This window comes from Strix uralensis, chromosome 2 (genome assembly GCF_047716275.1).
Source record: "Strix uralensis isolate ZFMK-TIS-50842 chromosome 2, bStrUra1, whole genome shotgun sequence".
NCBI lineage: Eukaryota > Metazoa > Chordata > Aves > Strigiformes > Strigidae > Strix > Strix uralensis.
The window spans coordinates 138,799,335-138,820,691 of NC_133973.1; the positions used below are offsets into that span (position 1 = coordinate 138,799,335).

Sequence of the window (21,357 nt, forward strand, 5' to 3'; positions counted from 1 at the left end):
CGGCGGAAGTGACGTTAACAGGCCCCGCCCTCCCGTGAGGTCACTTCCGGCGCCTCGCGGATAAGCGGCCCCGCACGCGCCCCGCCGCCTCTTTCCGCCGCGCGGCCCAAGATGGCGGACACGCAGGTGGGTGCTGCGCGGGGGTAGGCCCCGGCCGCCAGGACACCCCCCCCGGGCACCCCCCGTGGCCGGCACCCGCCCCGGGGGACCTGGGGGACGGCGGGGCCGCGGCTGGGAGCGGCCTGCGGGGCGGCGGCGGAGGGGGGGGGCGGTTCTCCGTGAGTTACCGCGCCCTGGAACTGGGGGGGAGGCGGCTCTCGGTGTCGGGGAGGCGCCGTGCCCGGGGGCAGCCGGTGATTCTCCCCCCGCTCTCCCCCCTCCCCAGACCGAGCGGGCCTACCAGAAGCAGCCCACCATCTTCCAGAACAAGAAGCGGGTGCTGCTGGGGGAGGGCGGCAAGGAGAAGCTGCCCCGCTACTACAAAAACATCGGCCTCGGCTTCAAGACCCCCAAGGAGGTAAGGGGGGGGGGGGGGGGGGGGCAGGGCAGCCCCCCTCTGCACCCCAAGGGCCGCGACGTCCCCGCCGAGCGCGGCCCCTCGTAGGCGGGTGCGGCTTCTCCGAGCGGTACCGGCAAAACCTTCAGCGAGACGAAGGAACGAGGTGACAAATCCGCATTAGCGAGGCGCTTGGGCTTAAACGAGCGTGGCCGGAGCCGTTGGTCCCTCCCAGTGTCACCAAAATGGGATAAAAGCGAACTTTTTGACACCAATTTGATGTGGATAGGCAGACGCTCCTTTATTAACTGGGTGCGCTGGGGAGTCTCTCCCCACCAACGCACCCCCAGCTCCTGTAGCGCTGACTATATGGGATACAGCAATACGTATTAATTAAGTTCTCATGCATAAGCATGCTAATTCCCATTACTAATTTCCTTATTCCCACCTCTTTTCGGCTGGGGGGCAGGGGGGGGCTGCCTCTGCGCCCACCACGGACCTAAAAGCACGACCCTCCAGCGCCCTCAGCCTGAGGATTTTTGGCTCACATCGCGATTTTAACATTTTTGGAGGCCCTTCCACAATGTCGCTCTCAGAACAGCCGGTCTGCCTGGCAGTGAATGCTCCTTACGACCAGTCCAACGGCGGTGCCTCGTTATGAGTCTCATTGTTTGGGTAGAAATCTGGTTATTGATTATTATTGGTCTGCGTGGCCTCAGCCTGGGACTTCATAAAGGACTTTGGAGCAGCGTGGCTGGTTGCGTGGTTGCTCTAAATCATTCCTTATTTAAACCCAAACCACCAAAAATGATTCAACTCAGCTCAAATGAACCACAGACCAGTAACACCAGCGCTGACGGTCGCTTCTCTTTGCAGGCGATCGAGGGCACCTACATCGACAAGAAGTGTCCCTTCACCGGCAACGTCTCCATCCGCGGCCGCATCCTCTCGGGTGAGCTGGGGGGTCCCGGGGGAGCACCCCCATGGGCGTAAGGGGGAGAGCTGGGCGGGGCTGCGGTCCTGGTGCGGCAGGTGATGCTGTTCTCTCACGATGGTCTGCCGAGTCCGGGCTAAGGGGCTCTGACGACAGTGCCAACGGCTTTACTGATGCCAAGCCAAAGGACCCGCCACTGGCCCTTAAAACCCCCAAATGTGCTGCTCCGTGGTGCAGACGTGGGTGTAGAGCAGGAGGAGGTAGCGCAGGCAGCGTCGGGTGGAGCAAGCCTGTCGCGGTGTTCTTGGAAAGTCTTAAAAAAAGAGAAATAATTCAGTTTTTAATATAAATTTGAAGGTTGCAGCCTGGCAGAGGAAGCGTGTCACAGTGTGCTTAGAAGGTCTTAAAAAAAGAGAAATAATTCGGTTTATAATCCAAATTTATAAAGGTTGCAGCCTGGCAGAGGAAGTGTGTCTTAGAAGGTCTTAAAAAAAAAAAAAAGAGAAATAATTTGGTTTATAACATAAATTTGAAGGTTGTGGCCTGGCAGTAAGGTGGGAGGAAAGACCTTCCATCCTGGTAGGACGCCAGAGTCCGCGCTAGGCTTTATTTTTAAGGTAAATAAGGGGAAATTACTGGAATTGATGAGTCCTACTTGTGGTGCCAAACGCCGCACGCTCCTGCCCGATCCTCCTGGGCGTCTCTTCTCAAAATCTGCTGGTTGTAGCCCAAAGTGACGCTCCCCACTTCGCCCAGGTGTGGTGACCAAGATGAAGATGCAGCGCACCATCGTCATCCGTCGGGACTACCTGCACTACATCCGCAAGTACAACCGCTTCGAGAAGCGCCACAAGAACATGTCGGTGCACCTCTCCCCCTGCTTCAGGTGCTGGGGGGCGCCGGGTGTCCTGGGAATGTTTGTGTCTGTTGTTTGTAACGCTGAGCTCGGCTTTGGCGTCAGAACGGCGGCGAGCGCGTCCCCGTGACACGTGTGGTTTTACTGGTCTGGAACCTGCTCACTGGTGGTGATGTCTGAACTCACGATGGTCTTCAGATCCCTCACGCGTGAGGGGCTGCTGACAACGCCACTGGCAACTGCTGAACCAGGAAGCAGGTTCTGGACAGTCGGTGCCGCGACGGGTCCTGGGGAAGGGTGAAGGTTTGGGTGTTCCTGAAGGAAAAGCTGGGGTTTGGAGGCTGGTGGGTGTTCCCTAAGCCTGGCTTTGGAGCACAGGTTTCCAGCCAAACCCGGCCTTGTGATGTGGCTGGAGACTCCCCGGCGTGTTTCCGGAGCTCAGTCCCGGGTTTAGGCTCAGCGCAGGGCGGCCGGAGCACCGTCCCTGTGGCCGTGCTTAGGCGAGGCCTGGGGGGGCCCCACGGAAGCGCTGAGGCGCTGCTGGCCATGTCTTTGCAGGGATGTGCAGATCGGGGACATCGTCACCGTGGGCGAGTGCCGTCCCCTCAGCAAGACCGTCCGCTTCAACGTCCTCAAAGTCACCAAGGCTGCGGGCACCAAGAAGCAGTTCCAGAAATTCTAAAAAACAAAAATGGCCCGTGGGGGACACACGGGACCAATAAAGCTTTTGTAAAGAGTCACCTGGGCGCGTGCTGGGTCTGATATTTTGGGTTTTCTGTGCAGAAATGAGGGAGGAGGCGCCGACCCTCAGCCCCTCCCCAGGAAAGCGGCTGCTGTTAGTCCCAGCTCCAGGACTGGCTGAGCCAGGCTTAAATCTGTGATGTGTGGGGAAGCGGGGCCCAAGGAGAAAGCAAAGGGGACCTGGTTTTAGGCCTCTGCAGAAAGCGCCTCCCCAGGCAGGTGACAGATGGGGGTGACGTCAGGACGCGGTTTAGAAGAGCAAAGCCTCTTGGAGGCTGTCGCAGCATTCGAGCTCGTTTCTCAGAAAAAGCTGAAATGGGTCGTTGCGGGCTGAGGGTCTGCCTGGCGCCTCCCCACAGGAGGGTCGGGGCTGGGGAGCGACGGCGGCTGAGGGGCATGAGTCGATGCCACAGGAACTGCTGCTCCGGCAGATGGTATTTTTTTAGAAGTGACAGCTGCTCGTGGTGCCGGGAGCTGAACAGTCCTGGAGGAAACTGATCCCGTGGTTGGGGGGGGGGAAGCCGGGAGGGAGCGGGAGGAGAAGCAGAGGTGGAGTGACCAAAATCTGGTGTTTTCACCCAGCAGCGGGGCCCCATGACTTCCCCAAGATGGTTGCAGGGTGGCCCCGTCGCTGTTCCCATGCGCCCAACTGGGCAAAATCTGCTGTGGGAGGGCTGGGGGGTCCCCTGGCACCTGCAGGGACGCTGGGGGGGGCGCTGACTGCGCTGGCCTGGAGGCATTACCAGTAAAGCCCGTGCCGTTACCAGTAAGGCCCAGCAGATCTGGGGACAACGCTGGTTATTGCCAGGTTCCGAGGCAGGATTTGATCTCTCGATGGCGGCAGGTTCAGGGTTTCAGACGCGGCCACGCTGCGCCCGGGGCCGGTGGTTTGACGGAAACGGCGCCTTTTGCTCCCAGAATTCCGAACCCTTCCCAACCCCTGGAACGTTTCCGTGCGTCACCCGGCTGTAACGGGGCCGAGGCCCTGGGCGGCGACTGTGGTGGCGCAGAACCTTCTCTGTGAGAACGGCTCGGCCATCGCAGCTGCGCAGGGGGAACCTCCCAACCGCTCTGGTCCTTGGTTTGAAATATCGACCCGTCCGGGACCGAGCGTCTGCCCAGGCCTGGCCCGCGGGCGGCCGCGACCCCCTGAACCCGCGGCGGGGCAGCGCCGCCTCTTCCCGGGGTGTCCGGGGCAGCCGCTGGGCAGCTCCTGGGGCAGGGCCCTGCGTGCGGCAGAGGGCACCGGGGGAGCCAGAAACGGGGTACGGCCGCCACAGGGAGTGAGGGGCTGCGCCTGCGGGGGGCCCGCACCTGCCTGGCACTGGTCCCTCGGTGCACAGTGCAGAGGGCTCCCAGCTACACCAAGAAACACCAGGTGCACCCTCAGAAACACCGGGTACGCCCTCAGCACCACCAGCTCCACCCTCCAAAGCACCAGCCCCCCCCAAAGCCGGGGCCTGGCTCCTGCCCGTCCCGGGGCGCTGGATCTGCCGGGCTGAGGGCGGCTCCTGCTCTGCCCCCCCTGCTCACCCCGACGGCTCTGGCCCCGGTGTCCCCTGCAGGGAGGCGAGGGGCAGCCCCTGCCCACCCCCCCTCATCCTCCCTCCTCATCCTCCCTCCTCATCCTCCATCCACCCCCAGGACTCTCCCCGCCTCCACACCCACTTCACCACCGATCGCTCCCTCGGCCCTTTCCACCAACAACAACTTTGAGCCCTTCACGAACAATCCCCCATCTTGGCGTGGGCAGCCCGGGGGGGGGTGGGGGGGCTCCGTCTGCTGCTCACACCTCGGGCGGGAGGGGGTTTATAAACCCTCGTGCAAAATTTCTCCCGAGTTTCCCCATTTCACGCAGCCACTGCCGCCGGCCGGAGTGTTTTGCCTTGGCATTTCACAACAGGGGGAAGAGAAGAACGTGGGGTTTGGGGTTTTTTTTACGTTTAGCGGCGGTTCCGTGTGAGTTAGGAAAGGAACGCTGTCGGCTGCGTGGTGGGGGGGGACTGGAAACGCGTCTGCGGGCTCCGGGGGACGGAGAGCCAAAGCCGGGAGACGCCGCCAACGCAGCCAAAGGGCTGAGTATGGCTCAGGAAGAACCGAGGGATGGTGGGGGGCGGATTAATTGAGCCGAGGTTAAATTTAACCGTGTGTGGGACGAGGCCGTGCTCTGCCGACTGACAAAAATACGCTTTTCTGTAGAGCGGGATCGTGCCTGCTAGAAGCTAAAAGGGTGTGACACGGCTGCAAGAGGAGGGCAGCGACCTCCCCGGGGCACCCGACGGGGCAGATTTCATGGGAGCTGAGCGCTGGAGCCGCGGCCGAGGGCAGTGACGGGCCTTTCCCTGCAGCTTCACCAGGGACGGTGACAAACCCCCATGGGGTCGCAGGACAACGGGGGGAGGCACCCACCAGCTTGCGGGGGGCAGCGGGAGGAGAGACCCCACGGGGGGAGCAGAGACGGTGATTCTGGAGCAGCAGAGAGTTTAAACTGGTCGCAAATCAATCTGAGCTGGTAATCAGGAAAAAAAAAAAAACCTCTCAGCAACAGGGATGTGAGGTCTGGAAGACCCTCCTGGGGGGCGGCGGGGCAGAAACCCCGAGGATTTCAGCCCGTGGGGGGGTGTGGAGGCAGCAGCGTTCCCGTTGCTTCCTGGTGGAAAATCGAGCGAAAGCCGCCATCCTCATCGCCCGCCGTGTTCCTCGAACTGAGACGCACGAGCCCACAGAACAGAGAACTCTGGGAGCCGCTTTGCGAGGCCGGTAACGGGGGTCAGGCGCGAGGAAAGCCGAGAGCGTGAAGTCAAACAAGGATGCGGGAGCCGGCAGGACGGTCTGCAAAGGGCTCAGCCTCTGGGAGAACACCCCCGCCTCTTCACCTGACCACCCTGCCTGCCCCTGGGTGGGGGCGATGGCCGTGGGGGTCCCGCGGGCAAAGCGAAGGCTTTTAACCTCCCCCCGTGCGCAGGGGGCACGCCCGGGCCGCCCAGTTCTGGCTGCGCCGTCTCCCCCCCCCGGTCAGGATCCAGCGCTCCTCTGCCCCCGCCGCTGCCCCACGAGTTCCTGCTGGGCTCAGGGGTCTCCACGCTGCGCCACAGCGTTTCTTACCCCCCGGCCCGCGAAGGTCCATCCTTTCTGACAGAAAACCAAGGAAGACAGAATTTTTTTCCCCTCACCCCGTATCCCAGCAGTCGGAAATGGCCCTTTCCCCGTCCTTGCCTCCTCTTGCAGGTTTTTAAGCTCATTTCTCCCCAGCGCCCGCAGACACAGGGACGGGCCGCGGGGGAGCAGCCGCCTGTGGGCAGCCGCCCTGCCCCGGCCTGTCGGGCATTCACGAAGCTTTACGCATTTTGTGGGGTTGTTTTTTTGCACAGGCCAAGCTTGGCACATCAATTAAAGGCTGAAGGTGGCTCTAAGGGTGTCACCAGCAGCGCTGGGGTCAGCTGTCACCTACAGCAAAGCCCTGGCTTCCTCAAACCAGAGCCGGCACTGAGGGCAGAAGCCCTAACGCCCAGGTTTAATGCTTCACGTCGGTCGGGGCTCGCTGCCAGCGTCGAGAAAGGACAAAGGCTCCTTTCCTGCCCTGCCCACCCCCATCCCAGCCACCAAATTCCTCCTTCAACCCCTTTTTTCCCGTGGTGCTTGGCACAAAGACGATCACGACACTGCGAAGGCTGGCGGGTGCCAGAGTGCATTTGCTCGTGGGGCGGCGCGGGGCCCCCGCCCCGTGGGGGTGGAACGCTTCGGTCGGGATCTCCCCCGCCGCGAGACAGTGGCGAATAAACGCCGTTATCCGCCAAACACGGAGTGCGGGCAAACCCGTCCCGGCTCGGGCTCCTGCCGCAGCAGCCCCAGCCGTGCTGCCAGCCCGGGCACCCACAGCTTGGGCCCTTCGGCCCCCACCAGCGCTCGGGCAGGGCAAGGGGGGACAGGGCACCCCCGTCGTGGAGCTCCGGATTCAGACTGTTGGGGGTAACGGATTCCTGAGGCAGTTTTTTGGGTTTGCTCTTCGCGGACCCGTGAATATTCATTCCGTGGACTGGCCCAATCCCTTTACAAACCCTTTATAAACTCATCACCCGCAATCTCCCGGGACAAGGACTTTCGCAGCTCGATCTTCCTGAACTTCCCTCCCAGGAGTTTCCAGCCCTGGAGCAGCCGCTTGACCCGCCGCCCCCTGCCCCGGGGATGCTGAGCTCGGTCCCCCCAAGCGCCCTGGGTGACATCCGCCCTGGGTCGCTCCTCGGACACCCCCAGACCCTCAGGTATTTCCTGCACCTGCAGGGGAGGGGGTGGGTGGAATTCTGCCCCAAAGTCCGCGCAGAAAGAGCTTTTCATTTCCCCCATCAGAGGACGAGGCGCCTCATCCCGCTGCGGGGTGAACCAGGCCAGAGGCACCGCCCCCCCCCCAGCCCCGCTGCCCCGAAGCACCCCCGGCCTGTCCGGCTTGAAGGTCCCCCCCATCGCCCAGGGGCTGCCCCGTCCCCCCCCTCCTGCCCTGGGGGTTGACACCAGAAGGACCAGGACGCCTTTTCCCGGCCCCCGCTGCGCCCAGGCTGACCATGGGGGGTTCATCCGCGGCATTTCGGGGAGGGGGGGGGCAGCCCCCACGTCTGAGCCCGCCGGGGGAGGGAGCTACCAAATTCCTGAGGTCTGGGTCCGCTCAGCCGGGAGGAAAACCCCTCCCTGCCCCTTGCCAAGGGGTCTGTGGGTGACCTGTCCCACCCCGAGGGCAGGGAGAGGAGCCCGGGGGGGTCTGGCCGAGCCCCACCCGCGCTGCGGGACAGGGGGGGGCTCTGACAGGTGCTGGAGTGAGGAAACGTTCTGCCGGCAGCAGCAACTGAGCCCGAAAAATGGAAAAAAAGAGGGAATAACCATAAATCCCAAGAAACTTCTTAGGACGACATCACCGTGGTGAGACGGCTGATCTGGGGGGCACGGGGGGGCTGTTCTGGGCACACGTCGTGCTGCCAGACCCCGCGTCCCCCCCCAGAGCCGCCGGCCCCGGCTCAGGGCAGCCCCAGCCCCGCTCAGCCGGACCCTCGGCCCGGGGAAACGGGCCCGATCCCGCAGCTCCTGGGCTGGGGGGCAGCGCCGCGGTTACCCCCGGCCAGGGGGTGTTTTCGTGGCAGGGAGGGCACCGAGGCCTCGCCCCGCCGCCCCCATGCGAGCCCCGCGCTCCCGGCCCGCGGCAGAGGCTCCCGGCGCCGTTTGTGCCGCTGGAATTCACCCGACTCTGCCCCGGGGCGGCTGCTCCTGCGCAGCTCTGGGGTGTGATCCACGGCATCCTCATCCCCCTCACCATCCTCATCCCCTTCATCATCCTCATCCTCACCACCCCCATTCTCATCCCCTTCACCATCCTCATCATCCCAATCCTCATCCTCCTCTTCATTCCCATCCTCATCCCCATCCCCATCCTCATCACCATCCTCATCCTTCCCATCCTCATCCCCCTCCTTCATCCTCATCTTCATCCCCATCCTCATCCTCACCCCACCCCAGCCCAGCATTAGGGAAGTGCTGGGTGACGGCTCTGAGCAGGGAGCGGGGGCCTGGGGGCGTCCCAGAGGTCCTGGGGATTTGGGGGGTGCCGTGGTTGTGGCCACTGAGGCCATGGAGGAGGGGGGGGTGGGACGGGACGGACGGACACGCACAGCCCCCCCTGCCCGGCCACAGTGCAGGCAGGAGCAGGCGCTGCCCTCGACCAGACCCTTTATTACGGGGGGGCTTTTACACAGCACAGACACACGCAGCCCCCCCTCATGCATTGCCCCGGCCCCCCCACCCCCCTCCACCCCCCCCCCAGCTGTTGCATAGAGAGGGGCCAGGTGGGCAATGGGGCCGGGAACCCCCCGGGGAGCGGCGGGGGGGGGGCAGAGGGGGGCAGAGCCAGCCCGCCCCGCGCCCCCGCCCAGGGTCCTGCCCTGCCGCCCCCCCACACTGAGCCGGGGGGGGGCAGCGGGGCCGCCGGCCACTCCTGTCCCGAGTGCAGCCCGGTCTCAGCCAAAGGTTCGTCCCCAATAAATTAAAAAGGTCCGTGTCCTGGGGGTGGTTAAAAAGGCGCCGGCCGGGGTTGGGGGGGGGCGTTGCGGGGGGGGGGGTCACTCCTCAGGGGGCTCGGTGAGGAAGGGGGAGGTGACGGCGTGGGCCTGGGCGATGGCCGCCAGCTCCTTCAGGAACTCGCTGAAGATGACGGCGCAGTAGACGGCGTTCTTGACGCGCAGCGCCTCGCTGTGCCGCTCGGCCGACGAGCCCCCGCGCAGATGGGGGGGGGCGACAGCCCCCCCCGGCCCCACCGCCGGCACCCCCGGGCCCTCGCGGCCGTGCTGCAGCAGCTGGGCCGCCTGACGCGCCCGCGTGGGGCTGTGGGCGTGACGCAGGATCAGCTCCCCCAGCGACGGCTTCCGGCTCTTACCTGGGGGGGACACCCCACGTCAGGCCACCGGCCCCCCGCCACCCAGCGAGGGGCAGCCCCCAGGCCCCCCCGTACCCCTCCTGGCCCCCCCCTGCCCTGCAACAGGCAGCCCCCAGCCCCCCCTGCAGCCCCCAGCACCCCCATACCTCTCCTGGCCCCCCCGCCCTGCAAAAGGCAGCCCCCAGCCCCTCCAAAACCCACGGTGCAGCCCCCAGCCCCCCCCGCAGCCCCCACCCCAAAACACAACATGCACCCCCAACCCCCCTGCATCCCCCCCCAAAACCCACCGTGCAGCCCCCAGCCCCCCCATACCCCTCTCACTGCCCCCCACCATACACCAGGCAGCCCCCCCACCCCCCCCCCCGGCCTGCGCCCCCCCCCAGCCCTCACCCAGCGGCTCGGGGCGGCGCGGGGGGGCCCCGGGGCCCGGCGCCTCGGGCCAGTCCAGCCGCCCGCGGGCGATCAGGTATTTCTTGGCCTTGAAGAGCAGCGCGGGGAAATCCTCCTGGCTGGCGGCGAAGCTCTCGATCTTGTTCTTCACTGAGCCCAGCACCTGGGGGGGGACACGCCGCGGGGGGGCGCAGGATTCAGAATCAAACCGTCCAGGGATGCAGAAAACGTGAGGGGTGATGGCCCAGACAGGGGGAAAAGGAAACCGGGAGCTGGGGGGAGGAAAGGGGGGTGAAGGGGTGTAAAGGGGGGTAAGGGGGGGTAAGGGGGGGATGGCAGCCACCAACTCAATGGAACGAGGGGGGTGCACCCCGACCCCCCGGCTCCGCTCCGCCGCACAAACAGCCCCTGAACCCACTGGAGCGGGGAGAGAGCTCCGGGGGGGCGGGGGTGACCCCCCCAGCTACCGGCCCAGGAGATCCACGATCTTCAACTCTCCCTCCTTCCCTTTTTCTCCTTTCTCTTTCTCTTTTCTTTCACTCTTTCCCTTTCCTTTCCTCTTTTCCCTTTTCTCTTTGCTTCTCTTTTCTCTTTTCCCTCCCCTCCCCTCTCCTCTCCTCTCCTTTTCCTCTTTTCCTTCTTCCTTTTCTCTTTCCCTCCCCACTTTTCCTTGCCTTTTTCCCTTCTCTCCCTTCCCCTCCTCACAGATTTACAAGACCCCCCCCCCACTCACTCCCCCTCCCAAGCTCAAGGCCGTTTCTCCCCCAGGTAACCCCCTTCAACCTCTCGCCCCCGGGGGGGTCCCGGCCCCTTTCTGAGGCCCGGGGCTGGGGCCGGGGGGGCCGTACCTGCAGCAGGGACTTGACGCTGGGCTGGAAGACCATGTTGGTGTTGAGGAGGAAGGAGCGGAGCAGGGGCTGGGGGTAGCAGGCCAGCTGGGCCACCAGCCCCGTCAGCAGGAAGTTGACGTAGAGCGAGTTGTGCAGCATGTTCTCCAGCTTCCCGAACAGCACCGAGACGAAGGGGCCTGCGGGCACCCAACACACGCGTCGGGCAGGGTCCCGGCTGGCGGGGACCCCCCCCGGCCCCCCCGGCCCCCACCTGTGAAGGGCTGGCTGGGGGGTGGCCCCACCGCCCGCGGCGGGCTGGCCACCAGCTGGGCCAGCGCGTCCGGTGGCCGCGGCGGCGCCCGCCCCACGGCCTCGGCCTCAGGCAGGGCGGCGAAGCTGGCGAAGGCCTCCTCCTCCTCTCGCGACAGGGGCGCCTCGGGGGGGTCCTGGGGGGAGGACGGGGCCCCCCCGCCGCCGCCGTTCTTCATCTCGGCCTCGATCTCCCGCAGCTCCTCGGTGAAGGCCTCGATGGTGACGCCGGCCCCGTTGGGCTCAGCCGGCGCCCGGGCCAGCAGCTCCTCGATCAGCGAGTCCACCGAGGAGGGCGGCGGCTCCCAGCCGGGCCGGGGGGTGGCCGGGGGGGCCCCGTTCTGTGCCGGGACCGGCCGGTGCTCCCGCTCGGGGGCTGGGGGGGCCCCCGCACCGTCGCCCTCGCCCTGGGGGCTGCGTCGCACCTTCTTCACCGCCACGTCCCCCTCGGGCCGCCCCGGCTCCGTCGCCCCATTCACCAGCGTCGCCGAGTGCCGGGGCTGGGGGCTGGACCCCCCCCCGCCGCCGGGCTCGCTGCCAGGAGGCCGCTCCCTCGCGCCCTCCTCCGTCAGACCCCGTTTCTTGCTGCGCGGGGTGGGGGGGCGCGGGGCGGCGAGGCCGTCGGGGTCGCCGGGCTCTTCGCCGTCGTAAGGCGCTGACCAGACGCGGCAGGCCCAGGCGCAGCGGTCGATGCTGCGCCGCGCGTCCCGCAGGTACTCCAGGTAATTCCCGTCCAGCTCCGACACCTCATCCCAGCGGCCGGGCCGGGGGCCGGGGCTGCCGCAGGGGGTGCCAGGGGAGCGCGGCGGCGCCGGGCACGAGGCCTCGGCGGCGCTCTGCTGGCGCATGAAGAAGGCGAGGCGGGAGGGGGTGGAGGGCCGCGGCCCCGTCACCACCGAGGAAGAGGAGGTGTCCACGCTGGGGCTGCCATGGCCTGCGGGCAACGGGGGCTCAGCGCGGGGGCTCAGCGTGGGGCTGCGGCGGGGGGGGGCGGGGAGGCCGGTACCGTACCCTTGGACCAGGCGGCGTGTTCCTCCTCCCGCTCGGGCGGCGCCGGCGGCGGCGGGGGGGGGCTCTCGGGGCGGCAGCAGCGTGGGATGAGGGAGAGGAACTTGGCCGCCGTCTTGCCGTAGATGTCCAGGTCCCTGACCGCCCGCTTCTGGCTCAGCATGACGTGGCTGCAGGGCAGCAGGTACCTGGGGGGGGGCACGGGGCTGCACGCAGGGGGCACGCGCGCAGGGGAGTGGGACGGGGGACTCCAGCGGAGCCCAGCAGACCCCACCGGAGCCCACTGAATGCCCTACAAGACCTCACCAGACCCCATCAGATCCCAGCTGACCCCACTGGACCCCACTGGATCCCACAAGACCCCACTGGACCCCACCAGACCCCATCAGATCCCACCAGACCCCATTGGATCCCACTGGACCTCACTGGACGCCGCACCAGATCCCACTGGAACTCCCTGGAGCCCACCAGACCCCATCAAACCCCACCAGACCCCATCAGATCCCACCAGACCCCATCAGATCCCACCAGACCCCACTTGGAAACCCCATCAGATCCCACCGGACCCCACCGGACTCCATTGGACCCCACCAGATGCCCCACAAGACCCCACTGGACAACTTGGACACTCCACCAGATCCCCTTGGACCCCACCAGACCCCACCAGACTCCACCAGACCCCATCAGATCCCACCAAATCCCACCAGACCCCACCAGATCCCATTGGACTCCACTAGATGCCCCCCCAGACCCCACTGGATCCCACCAGGTGCCCCTGGAACCTGCTGGAGCCCACCAGACCCCATCAAACCCCCCCAGACCCCACTGGACCCCATCAGGCCCCACCACCTCCGCCAGCAGGGCACAACACCCGCCCACCACATGTCCCTGCGCCCGGTGACAGCCCCGTCCCCGTCCCCGAGGAGCCCCCGGCGCGGGGCGGGGGTGGGGGCCCCAGTTACCTGAGCACCAGCTGCAGCATCACGTCCTCGCAGTTGAGGCTGAGCAGCGTCCGGAAGAGGCTCAGGGACACCATGCACAGCTGCGGGCGGCGCGGGGTCAGCACGGCCCCGCCCGGGGACTGCCGGGGGGCAGCAGTGGGGCCGCAGTGGGGCAGGAGGGCAGTGCCACGGCCGGGCAGCCCTATGGGGCAGCAGTGGGGCAGGAGGGCAGAGATGTGGGGCAGGAGGGCAGTGCCATGGGGCAGCAGTGGGGCAGGAGGGCAGAGCTGCGGGGCAGGAGGGCAGTGTCACAGCCTGGCAGCCCTGTGGGGCAGCAGCAGGGCCCGAGGGCAGCACTGGGGCAGGAAGGCAGAGCCATGGGGCAGCAGTGGGCCCTCCTGCCAGTCAGGCAGCCCTATGGGGCAGCAGTGGGACAGGAGCACAGTGCCATGGGGCAGCAGTGGGGCAGGAGGGCAGTGCCACAGCTGGGCAGCCCTATGGGGCAACAGTGGGGCAGAATGGCAGCGCCATGGGGCAGCAGCAGGACAGGAGGGCAGTGCTGTGGGGCAGCAATAGGGCAGCAAGGCAGTGCTGTGGGGCAGCAGTGGGGTAGGAGGGCAGTGCCACAGCCAGGCAGCTCTATGGGGCAGCAGCAGGGCCCAAGGGCAGTGCTGTGGGGCAGCAGTGGGGCAGGAAGGCAGCACCATGGGGCAGCAGTGGGGCAGGAGGGCAGCGCCACAGCCGGGCAGCCCCATAGGGCAGTGCCACGGCTGAGCAGTAGCCTGGAGAACTGTGGGGGGCAGCAGGGGGGCCGTGGGGGGCCATGGGGGGCAGCAGGGGGGCCGTGGGGTCCTCTCAGGGCCGCCCAGCGCCTCTCACCCGGGAGTTGCTGTTGATGCGCCCCACCAGGGTGTCGAGGATGGTGCTGTTGTCGTGGCGGTGCAGCAGCACGAAGCGCAGGAAGGTTTTCAGCAGCGCCGTCTCGCTGACGCTGCGCAGGAACAGCTCCAGGTAGGCCGTGCTGGCGATCATCTCCTCGATGGAGGTCTGCGGGCGGCGGAGGCTCGGCAGGGGCCCGCGCGGGCAGCGGGACGGGCAGGGGGACGGGCAGGGGCGGGGGGGCCGGGAGGCCTCACCTTGTGCAGCGCCGGCCCCATGACGGGCACGAGGAAGCCGTTGTGCACATAATCCACCAGCTGCTGCTGCACCAGCGGGTGGGCGACCTGTGGAGCCGGAGCGGGCAGGGGGGGTCAGGGGCCGCGGGAAAGCCCCGCGCGGGGCCGGCGTGTCCCCCCCCAGCCCTACCTGGCTGACGGCGTTGCAGAACTCCAGCGAGTTCATGAAGAGGACGAGCGAGGAGACGCCGATCCAGTCCTCGCGGCGCAGGAAGTGCCAGTCGTCCCCCCGCACCTCGATCTTGCGCGGCAGGGAGGAGTAGAGGGCGCTCAGCCCCGTGGCCAGGACCTGGGGGGCGGGGGGGACACACGGACGGACAGACACATGGACACAGGGGCTCAGCTCCCGCCGTGCCCACACGGAACCTGCACCCACACCCGGGCTGTGACCGGGCAGTGGCGCAGGCAGGAGAGCGGTGGCAGGACGGGCAGGACGGGCAGGGGCAGAGCGGGTGCAGGTGCCTGCAGCACTGCCCCGGCACATGCCATGGAGCCCCGGCACCAGCCCTGCCTGCTCTGCCCCTGCCCTGCCCCTGCCTGCCCTGCCCCTGCCCGCTCTGCCCCTGCCCGCAGCCGCCGGGGGCTCTGGGTCTCCAGCCACCAGACCCCCGCCCCTCCCCTCCAAACACCGACCCACGGGGGTCCTGTCCCCCTCCTCCACCCTCACTGTCCCCGACATCCCCCGCTGTTCCCTTGTCCCCAACCCTCCCCCCAGCACCCAGACGGAGCTCCCGGTCCCGGCAGGGCCCCGGAGCTGGGCGGGGGTCGCCATGGGGCCCCCCCCGGGCCGTACCGGGCAGAAGTAGGAGTTGTCGGTGATGGAGGCGGCCACGGCGCGGTTGGTGGCCGACATGGCCATGATGAGCAGCAGCGCGTCGCGGGCCTGCTGCCCCAGGACGCCCTCATGGTGGATGAAGGGGATGAGGAGGGAGAAGATGATGAGGTTGGCGGGGCCCTGGTCGGCGTGGCTGTGGAAGAAGAGCTCCAGCACGGCGGGCTCCTTGGCCACCGAGACGCAGAGCTGGTTGAGCAGCAGCACCAGGCTGTTCTCCAGCGGGGCGGAGGCCGGCTCGGCGCAGAGGCTCAGCAGCCGCAGCAGCGGCGCCAGCACCGGCCGGTGTCGCAGCAGGGGCTGCCGGGCCTGGCTGATGAGCATCTCGTAGAGCTTCAGCTGTTCCACCTTGCGCTCCTCGGGGAAGTCCCCTTGCAGGTGCCAGCACAGCAGCCGCTCCAGCACGTTCTCCGAGGCCACGAAGTCCAGGATGGGGCCCCGCGACGCCTCCCCCCGCGGCCGGTCCTCAGCCAGCAGGTTCAGCATCTGGTAGGTGTTGTTGCGGACGGCGCTGAGGTCGTCGGGGGCCGGTTTGCAGCCGCGACGCTCCAGGATGCGCAGGACCTGCGGAGGAGGAGAAGGAGGAGGAGGAGGAGGAAGAAAAGGAGCGCGGACGCCGGGTGGCTCTGGGGGGGTCCCCGCCGCGCCTCACCTGCGCCCAGTGGTTCTTGAAGACCATGAGGCAGGTCTCGGGGTCGGCGGTGACGGGGCTCTGGAGACTGGCACTGCGGGGGGGGCGCTGCCCGCCCGCCCGCGGGTTCAGCTTGCTCAGCCAGCTCATCCTCTCCATCACTGACGGTCACCGGCGGGACGCCCGGCAGCGCGCGGGGGGGACGCGGGGGGGACGCGGGGCCCCTCTCTCCATGCTGGGGCTGGGCTGCGGGGACAGCGGCGGCTCAGCGGGGCGAGGAGGAGGAAGGGCGAGCGTGCCGGGAGGGCGCTGGCCCCGCACTTTGAACCCTGGACGCGTGGGGAGCGGCCACCTGCTCCCACCCCCCCACGCCCGGCGACGCCGCCGGCACGGGACGGGGCCCCAAGCGACCACCAGCGCCAGGGTCACCGGGGAGAAGTGTGGTGGCCACCGAGGAGAAGCCGTGGTGGCCACGTCCCAGAGCCCCCGCCAGCCCCCCCCGGCAGCGCGTGGAAGGAGTGACGGCACCGGCAGCCCCCGCGCCAGCCTGGCCAGAAATAACCCTGGCGAGTGCCACGCGTGCCGGGGCGGGGGGGCGCGGGGCCCTCGCTGTGGGGCTCGGAGGGGGCGACGCTGCCGCTGGGACGCGGCCCCGTGGGGGATGGAAGCGGCCGTTAACGAACCCCCAAACCGCGAGCGGCGGGCGAGGCCTGGCCCCGGCGAGCCCCCGGCACGGTGACACCGCGGGGACACGGAGGGGCCGCCAGGGACCGACCAACACGGGGACAGAGACGGGACAGGGGCACCGGGCTGGTGGCGTCTGACCCAAAACTGATCGTCCTGACCCAAAACCGCTCGTCGTTACCCAGAACTGCTGGTCCTGCAACAAAACTGCCGGTCCTGACCCCAAAACCGCTCATTCTGCCCCAAAACTGCTCATGCTGACCCCAAACTTCTCATCCTGACCCCAAACCAACCGTCCTGACCCCAAACCGCTCCTCCTTACCCAGAACTGCTCAGCCTGCCCCAAAACTGCCGGTCCTGACCCAAAACTGCTCATGCTGACCCCAAACTTCTCATCCTGACCCCAAACCGCTCCGCCTTACCCAAAACCACTCATCCTGACCCCAAAACTCCTGGTCCTACCCCAAAACCGCTCGTCCTCTCCCCAAACCGCGGGTCCCGGGGCAGGGGCCGGTGACAGCAGCGACCAGGAGCCCCCGGGCCGGGCGGGCGCTGGCGGGGGAGTGCGGGGGGGGGGGCAGCACCGGAGCGTCCGTCTGTCCGTCCCACCGCAGTGCCCATGGGCTCCCCCCCCCCGGGGCTGGCGGCGGGATCGGGCCCCCCCCGCCGGGGCAGAGCCGCCTACCTGGGGTCAAGGTCGCGGCGGGTCCCGTCCCGTCAGCGCCGGGCCTGGGGGGGCAGACGAGGGGTCGGACGCGGGGTCGGGGCCCCCCCCCGCCGGGCCCCCCCATCCTCCCCCAAACCGGCCCCCGGGGCTACCGGACCCTCCGCACCCGCGCGGCCCAGCCCCAGGCCCCGGCCCGGCCGCTCCCCGCCCCGCCAGAGCGCACTCCCCGCCCGCCCCCCCGACCCCCCCCGGCAGCGGGGCACCCCCGGGGCACCGCCCGGCCCGGCCCCCCCGCCCGGGACACCCGGGGGCCGCACGGCCAAGGGCAGGCGGCGGCCCGGGGCGGGAGCGGCGCGGGGGGAGGAGGGGGACGCGTCGCGGCCCCGCCGAGCGCAGACCGAGACCCCCGGGGGGGCACAACCCGCCCCCGCCCCGCGGCCCCCGGCCCCGCCGCCGCTCACCGGCCGCCCCCGCCGCGGGCCCCGCGCGCCCGCCGCCATCTTCCCGCCGCCGCCCGACGCACCGGCCGCGCAGGCCCCGCCCACGAGCCCGCCCACTGGGCACAGAACACGCCCATTGTCACGCCCACGGGGCACAGGCCACGCCCACGGCCCGTCCGCCTCGGTGGGCGGGGCCCCACGTCCTGGGGCAGGGGCGGGGCCGGGAGATCCCGAGCTCTCATTGGCTGCGCCGAGAATGGGGGCGGGGCCTGGGGGCGGGGCACGGAGGGCCAAGGGGGGCTGGGGGCGGGATCGGCCGCGCGGGAACCGGGCACCCCCCGGGCACCCCCCGGACCCCCCCATCACCCGACCCCCCCCCCATCACCGGATCCCCCCATCACCGGACCCCCCGGCACCGCGCCAGGGGCACGGGCACAGTCTGGGCCAGGCTCGGTGACCCCACGGGTGCCCGGACCCCCAGCACCCACCGGCCCCCCCCGACCCCCCCGCGGCCGGGCTCTGCCTCTGCCCGTCTGCCCCAGACCGGGCCCGGGGGGTCCCCACGCCCCGGCGTGGCCAGAGACGCGGCTAGCTGTTACCCCAGTGTGACCAGTGGTGTGGCCAGTGTGGCCAGAGACATGGCTGCCTGCTGCCCCGGTGTGCCCAGCGTGCCTGGTGTGGCCAGCATGACCAGGGACACGGCCAGCGTGGCTAGCATGGCCAGAGACGTGGCTATCTGTTACCCCAGTGTGCCCAGTGTGTCCAGAATAACCAGCGTGGCTGGAGACGTGGCTGCCTGCCACCCCAGTGTGCCCGGCGTGCCCAGCATGGCACATGGCCAGTGAGGCCAGAGACATGGTTGCCTGCTGCCCTGGTGTGCCCGGCGTGGCCAGAGACGTGGTTGCCTCCCGCCCTGGCGTGGCCCTGCTGCCCCGGGGGGCCGGCGAGCCCCGGGGACGGCGGCGTTGCCAGGATGCGGCCAGCGCCGGCGCAGCCGCGTGTGCCAGCGGTGCCGAGGGCCCGGCTCAGCCCCGGGCTGGGGGGGGCTCAACTCCGCCATGGCCCGGCGCTGGATCCGGCCCCACGCCTGGGGGTGAGCGGGGCCGGGGGGGGCTGCGGGAGTCGCGGCGTGGCCGGGGGGGGGCCCTGAGGTCCTTGTGCCCCCCCGCAGTGCCGGCGGCCCCCGGGACTGGACCCTGGACCCCGCCGGGGACTGGTACCAGCGGTGGCTCAGCGCCGCCGCGCTGCCCGTCCTCTACAACTGGGTCGTCATCGTCTGCAGGTGCGGGGGCGCGGGGGGTCCCGGGGGGCGGGGGGGGTCCCCGGGGGGCGTGGGGGGTCCCTGGGCTGGGTGACGCCCGGTGCTGCCCCGCGGGCAGGTGCTGCTTCCCGGGGGTGCAGGAGCAGCTGGCGGGGCTGTGGCTGGGCCTGGACTGGGCGAGCGACGGGCTGTACCTGCTGGACATGGGGCTGTGCCTGCACACGGGTCAGCACTCCACACCGCCCCAATGCACCCCACACCGCCCCACACCACCCCACACCACCCCACACTGCCCCACACCGCCCCACACCGCCCCACACCGCCCGACCCACAGCCCGACCCACACCCACACAGCCTGTCCCACACCTGCCCGTGACTGCCCCACGTCCTGACCCACCGCCTGCCCTATGCCTGCCCCACACCTGCCCCACACCTGCCCCATGCCTACCCCACATCCTGTCCCAGGTCTGCCCCACACCTGCCCCACATCCTGCCCCATGACTGCCCCACATCCTGCCCACACTTGCCCCACGCCTGCCCCATGCCTGCCCCATGTCCTGCCCCAGGTCTGCCCCACACCTGCCCCACGCCCACCCATGACTTGGCACCCCAAGCCCACCGCACCTCCCTCCACCCCCGTCCCCCCTCGCTGGGGGACCCCCCCAGGTGCCACCGTGGCCCCTCGGGGACGCCCATCCACGAGGCGTGGGGGGCCAGGGGGTGCTGACGGGCCACCCCCAGGCTTCCTGGAGGACGGCGTCCTGGTGCGGGACCGCGGCCGGACCCGCCGGCGCTACCTGCGCTCGCCGGCCTTCCGCTGGGACGCGGCGTCGCTGGTGCCACTGGCGCTGCTCTGCCCGGCCTCGGCGGGGCCGGCGGCTCGTGCCAACCGCTGCCTGCGGGCGCCGCGGCTGCTCGAGGCCCTGGAGCGCTGGGAGACGCGCACGGCCCGCCCCAACGCCCTGCGCCTGGCCAGGCTGATGCTGCTGGCCCTGCTCACCATCCACTGGCACGCCTGCCTCTACTTCGCCCTCTCGGCGCGCCTGGGGCTGGGCACCGACGCCTGGGTCTGCCCCAACGCCACCCGCCCGCTGCGCCGCTACCTGCACAGCTTCTACTTCTCCACCCTCGTCCTCGCCACCGTGGGCGACACGCCGACGCCGCGGCGCGAGGAGGAGTTCCTCTTCACCACCGCCGGCTTCCTCCTGGCCGTGCTGGGCTTCGCCGTCGTCACCGGCAGCGTCGCCTCGGTCATCGCCAACGTCAGCGCGGCCGACGCCGCCTTCTACCCCGACCCCGCGCCGGTGCTGCGCTACCTGCGGGCGCAGGGCGCGGGCGGGCGGCTGGCGCGGAGGGTCACCCGCTGGCACTGGCACCTGCGGGCGCAGCGGAAGCCGCCGGCGGAGCAGGAGGCGCTGCGGCATTTGCCGCGGGGGCTACGGGCCGAGGTGGCCGCCAGCGTCCACCTGCCGGCCCTGCGCCGCGTGGAGCTGTTCCGGGGCTGGGAGGGCGGCGTCCTGCGGCAGCTGGTGCCGCGCCTGCGCCCGCAGGTCTTCAGCCCCGGCGAGGTCGTTTGCCGCCGGGGCGACGTGGGGCACGAGATGTACTTCGTGCGCGAGGGCCGGCTGGCCGTGCTGGCTGACGACGGCGTCACGCGGCTCGCCGTCCTGGGCGAGGGGCTCTACTTCGGGGAGATCAGCCTCATCAACATCAGAGGTGAGTCCCCCCCCGCGCCCCGCGCCGCGCCCCGCCGCCGCCACCGCGCCCCCCTGGCCTGACCGCGGCCCCGCCGCCCGCCCAGGGAACACCGCGGGGAACCGGCGCACGGCCAACATCGTCAGCATCGGCTACTCCGACCTCTTCTGCCTCGCCAAGGAGGACCTGGCGGAGGTGCTGGCCGAGTTCCCCCGCGCCCGCGCCGCGCTGGAGGCCAAGGGCCGCCGGCTCCTGCTGCGCGCTGGCAAGCTGGACGCGGGCGCCGAGGCGGCGGCGGCGGAGGCCGAGCGACGGGCGCGGGCGCTGGAGGGGGCCCTGGGGGGGCTGCAGGCCCGGGCGGCCCGGCTGCTGGCCCAGCTGGAGGCCGGCGCCCACAAATTGGCCCGACGCGTCCAGCGCCTCGAGGAGCGGCTGCGGGACGGGCGAGGGGGCCCCCCCCGAAAAGGGGGTCCTGCAGGGGGAGGGGGGCCCCCCGGGGTGCACAGTCCCAGGGGGGTGCAGGGTCCCCCCAAGGCACGGGGTGTCCCCAGGGCACAGGGTCCCCCATGGGCTCCCAATGGGGCACAGGGTCCCCCCAAAGCACAGGTTGCCACTGGGGTGCGGGGTCCCCCCAAGGCACGGGGTCCCCCCGGGGCACAGGGTCCCCCACGGGCGCAGGGTCACCCCAAGGCACAAGGTCCCCCCGGGGCGCAGGGTCCCCCATGGTCTCACAATGGGGCACAGGGTCCCCCCAAGGCAGAGGGTGCCACTGGGGTGCGGGGTCCCATCAGGGCACAGGGTCCCCCCATGGCTCGGGGTCCCGCCGGGGTCCGGGGTCCCGCGGTGGGTCGGGGGATCCAGGCCCCCCGCGCTGGGGCTTCCCTGGGAGTGGGACAGCAGCGACACCCGCTGCCGGGTGACGGCGACACCCGTCGCTAGGCAACAGGGACAGCGGCTGTTGGGGACCGAGGTGCCGCTGCTGAACCGGGACGGGACGGGAGGGGAGGGGAGGGGAGGGGCAGGGTAGGGGTGGGCACGGGCGGTGCCGGGAC

The 21,357-nt window shown here is 69.4% G+C and overlaps 3 protein-coding genes and 2 non-coding genes across 7 annotated transcripts; 4 read left to right on the forward strand and 1 right to left on the reverse strand.

Moving 5' to 3' along the window:
- Positions 1 to 39: 39 nt before the first annotated feature.
- On the forward strand, positions 40 to 3,026 carry RPS11 (ribosomal protein S11). The gene is made up of 5 exons (XM_074860694.1): positions 40 to 126; positions 386 to 517; positions 1,373 to 1,448; positions 2,187 to 2,316; positions 2,845 to 3,026. Exons 1-5 carry the CDS (start codon positions 112 to 114, stop codon positions 2,966 to 2,968), a joined length of 477 nt encoding a protein of 158 aa, XP_074716795.1. The 5' UTR covers positions 40 to 111; the 3' UTR covers positions 2,969 to 3,026.
- Positions 1,524 to 1,613, forward strand: LOC141940319 (small nucleolar RNA SNORD35). Its single transcript, XR_012627949.1, has one exon. It is a non-coding gene; the product is annotated as a small nucleolar RNA SNORD35 (small nucleolar RNA).
- Positions 2,451 to 2,541, forward strand: LOC141940318 (small nucleolar RNA SNORD35). The gene has a single exon (XR_012627948.1). It is a non-coding gene; the product is annotated as a small nucleolar RNA SNORD35 (small nucleolar RNA).
- Positions 3,027 to 8,722: 5,696 nt separating the features above from the next.
- On the reverse strand, positions 8,723 to 17,433 carry FHIP1B (FHF complex subunit HOOK interacting protein 1B). 3 transcript variants are annotated; one of them, XM_074860697.1, is made up of 13 exons: positions 17,371 to 17,433; positions 16,928 to 16,971; positions 15,580 to 15,804; positions 14,889 to 15,491; positions 14,226 to 14,384; positions 14,057 to 14,143; positions 13,800 to 13,967; positions 12,942 to 13,021; positions 11,983 to 12,167; positions 10,934 to 11,905; positions 10,681 to 10,859; positions 9,833 to 9,995; positions 8,723 to 9,442 (listed from the first exon to the last, which is right to left on the reverse strand). In XM_074860697.1, exons 3-13 carry the CDS (start codon positions 15,715 to 15,717, stop codon positions 9,129 to 9,131), a joined length of 3,048 nt encoding a protein of 1,015 aa, XP_074716798.1. In that variant the 5' UTR covers positions 15,718 to 15,804; positions 16,928 to 16,971; positions 17,371 to 17,433; the 3' UTR covers positions 8,723 to 9,128. The 3 variants fall into 3 exon arrangements, with proteins under 3 accessions (XP_074716798.1, XP_074716796.1, XP_074716797.1); XM_074860695.1 differs by having other exon boundaries at positions 11,983 to 12,185; XM_074860696.1 differs by lacking the exons at positions 16,928 to 16,971; positions 17,371 to 17,433 and adding an exon at positions 16,705 to 16,765 and having other exon boundaries at positions 11,983 to 12,185.
- Positions 17,434 to 18,407: 974 nt separating this feature from the next.
- On the forward strand, positions 18,408 to 21,244 carry CNGA4 (cyclic nucleotide gated channel subunit alpha 4). Its single transcript, XM_074860809.1, has 5 exons — positions 18,408 to 18,442; positions 18,521 to 18,631; positions 18,729 to 18,835; positions 19,352 to 20,326; positions 20,412 to 21,244. Exons 1-5 carry the CDS (start codon positions 18,408 to 18,410, stop codon positions 21,242 to 21,244), a joined length of 2,061 nt encoding a protein of 686 aa, XP_074716910.1.
- The last annotated feature ends 113 nt before the right edge of the window (positions 21,245 to 21,357 follow it).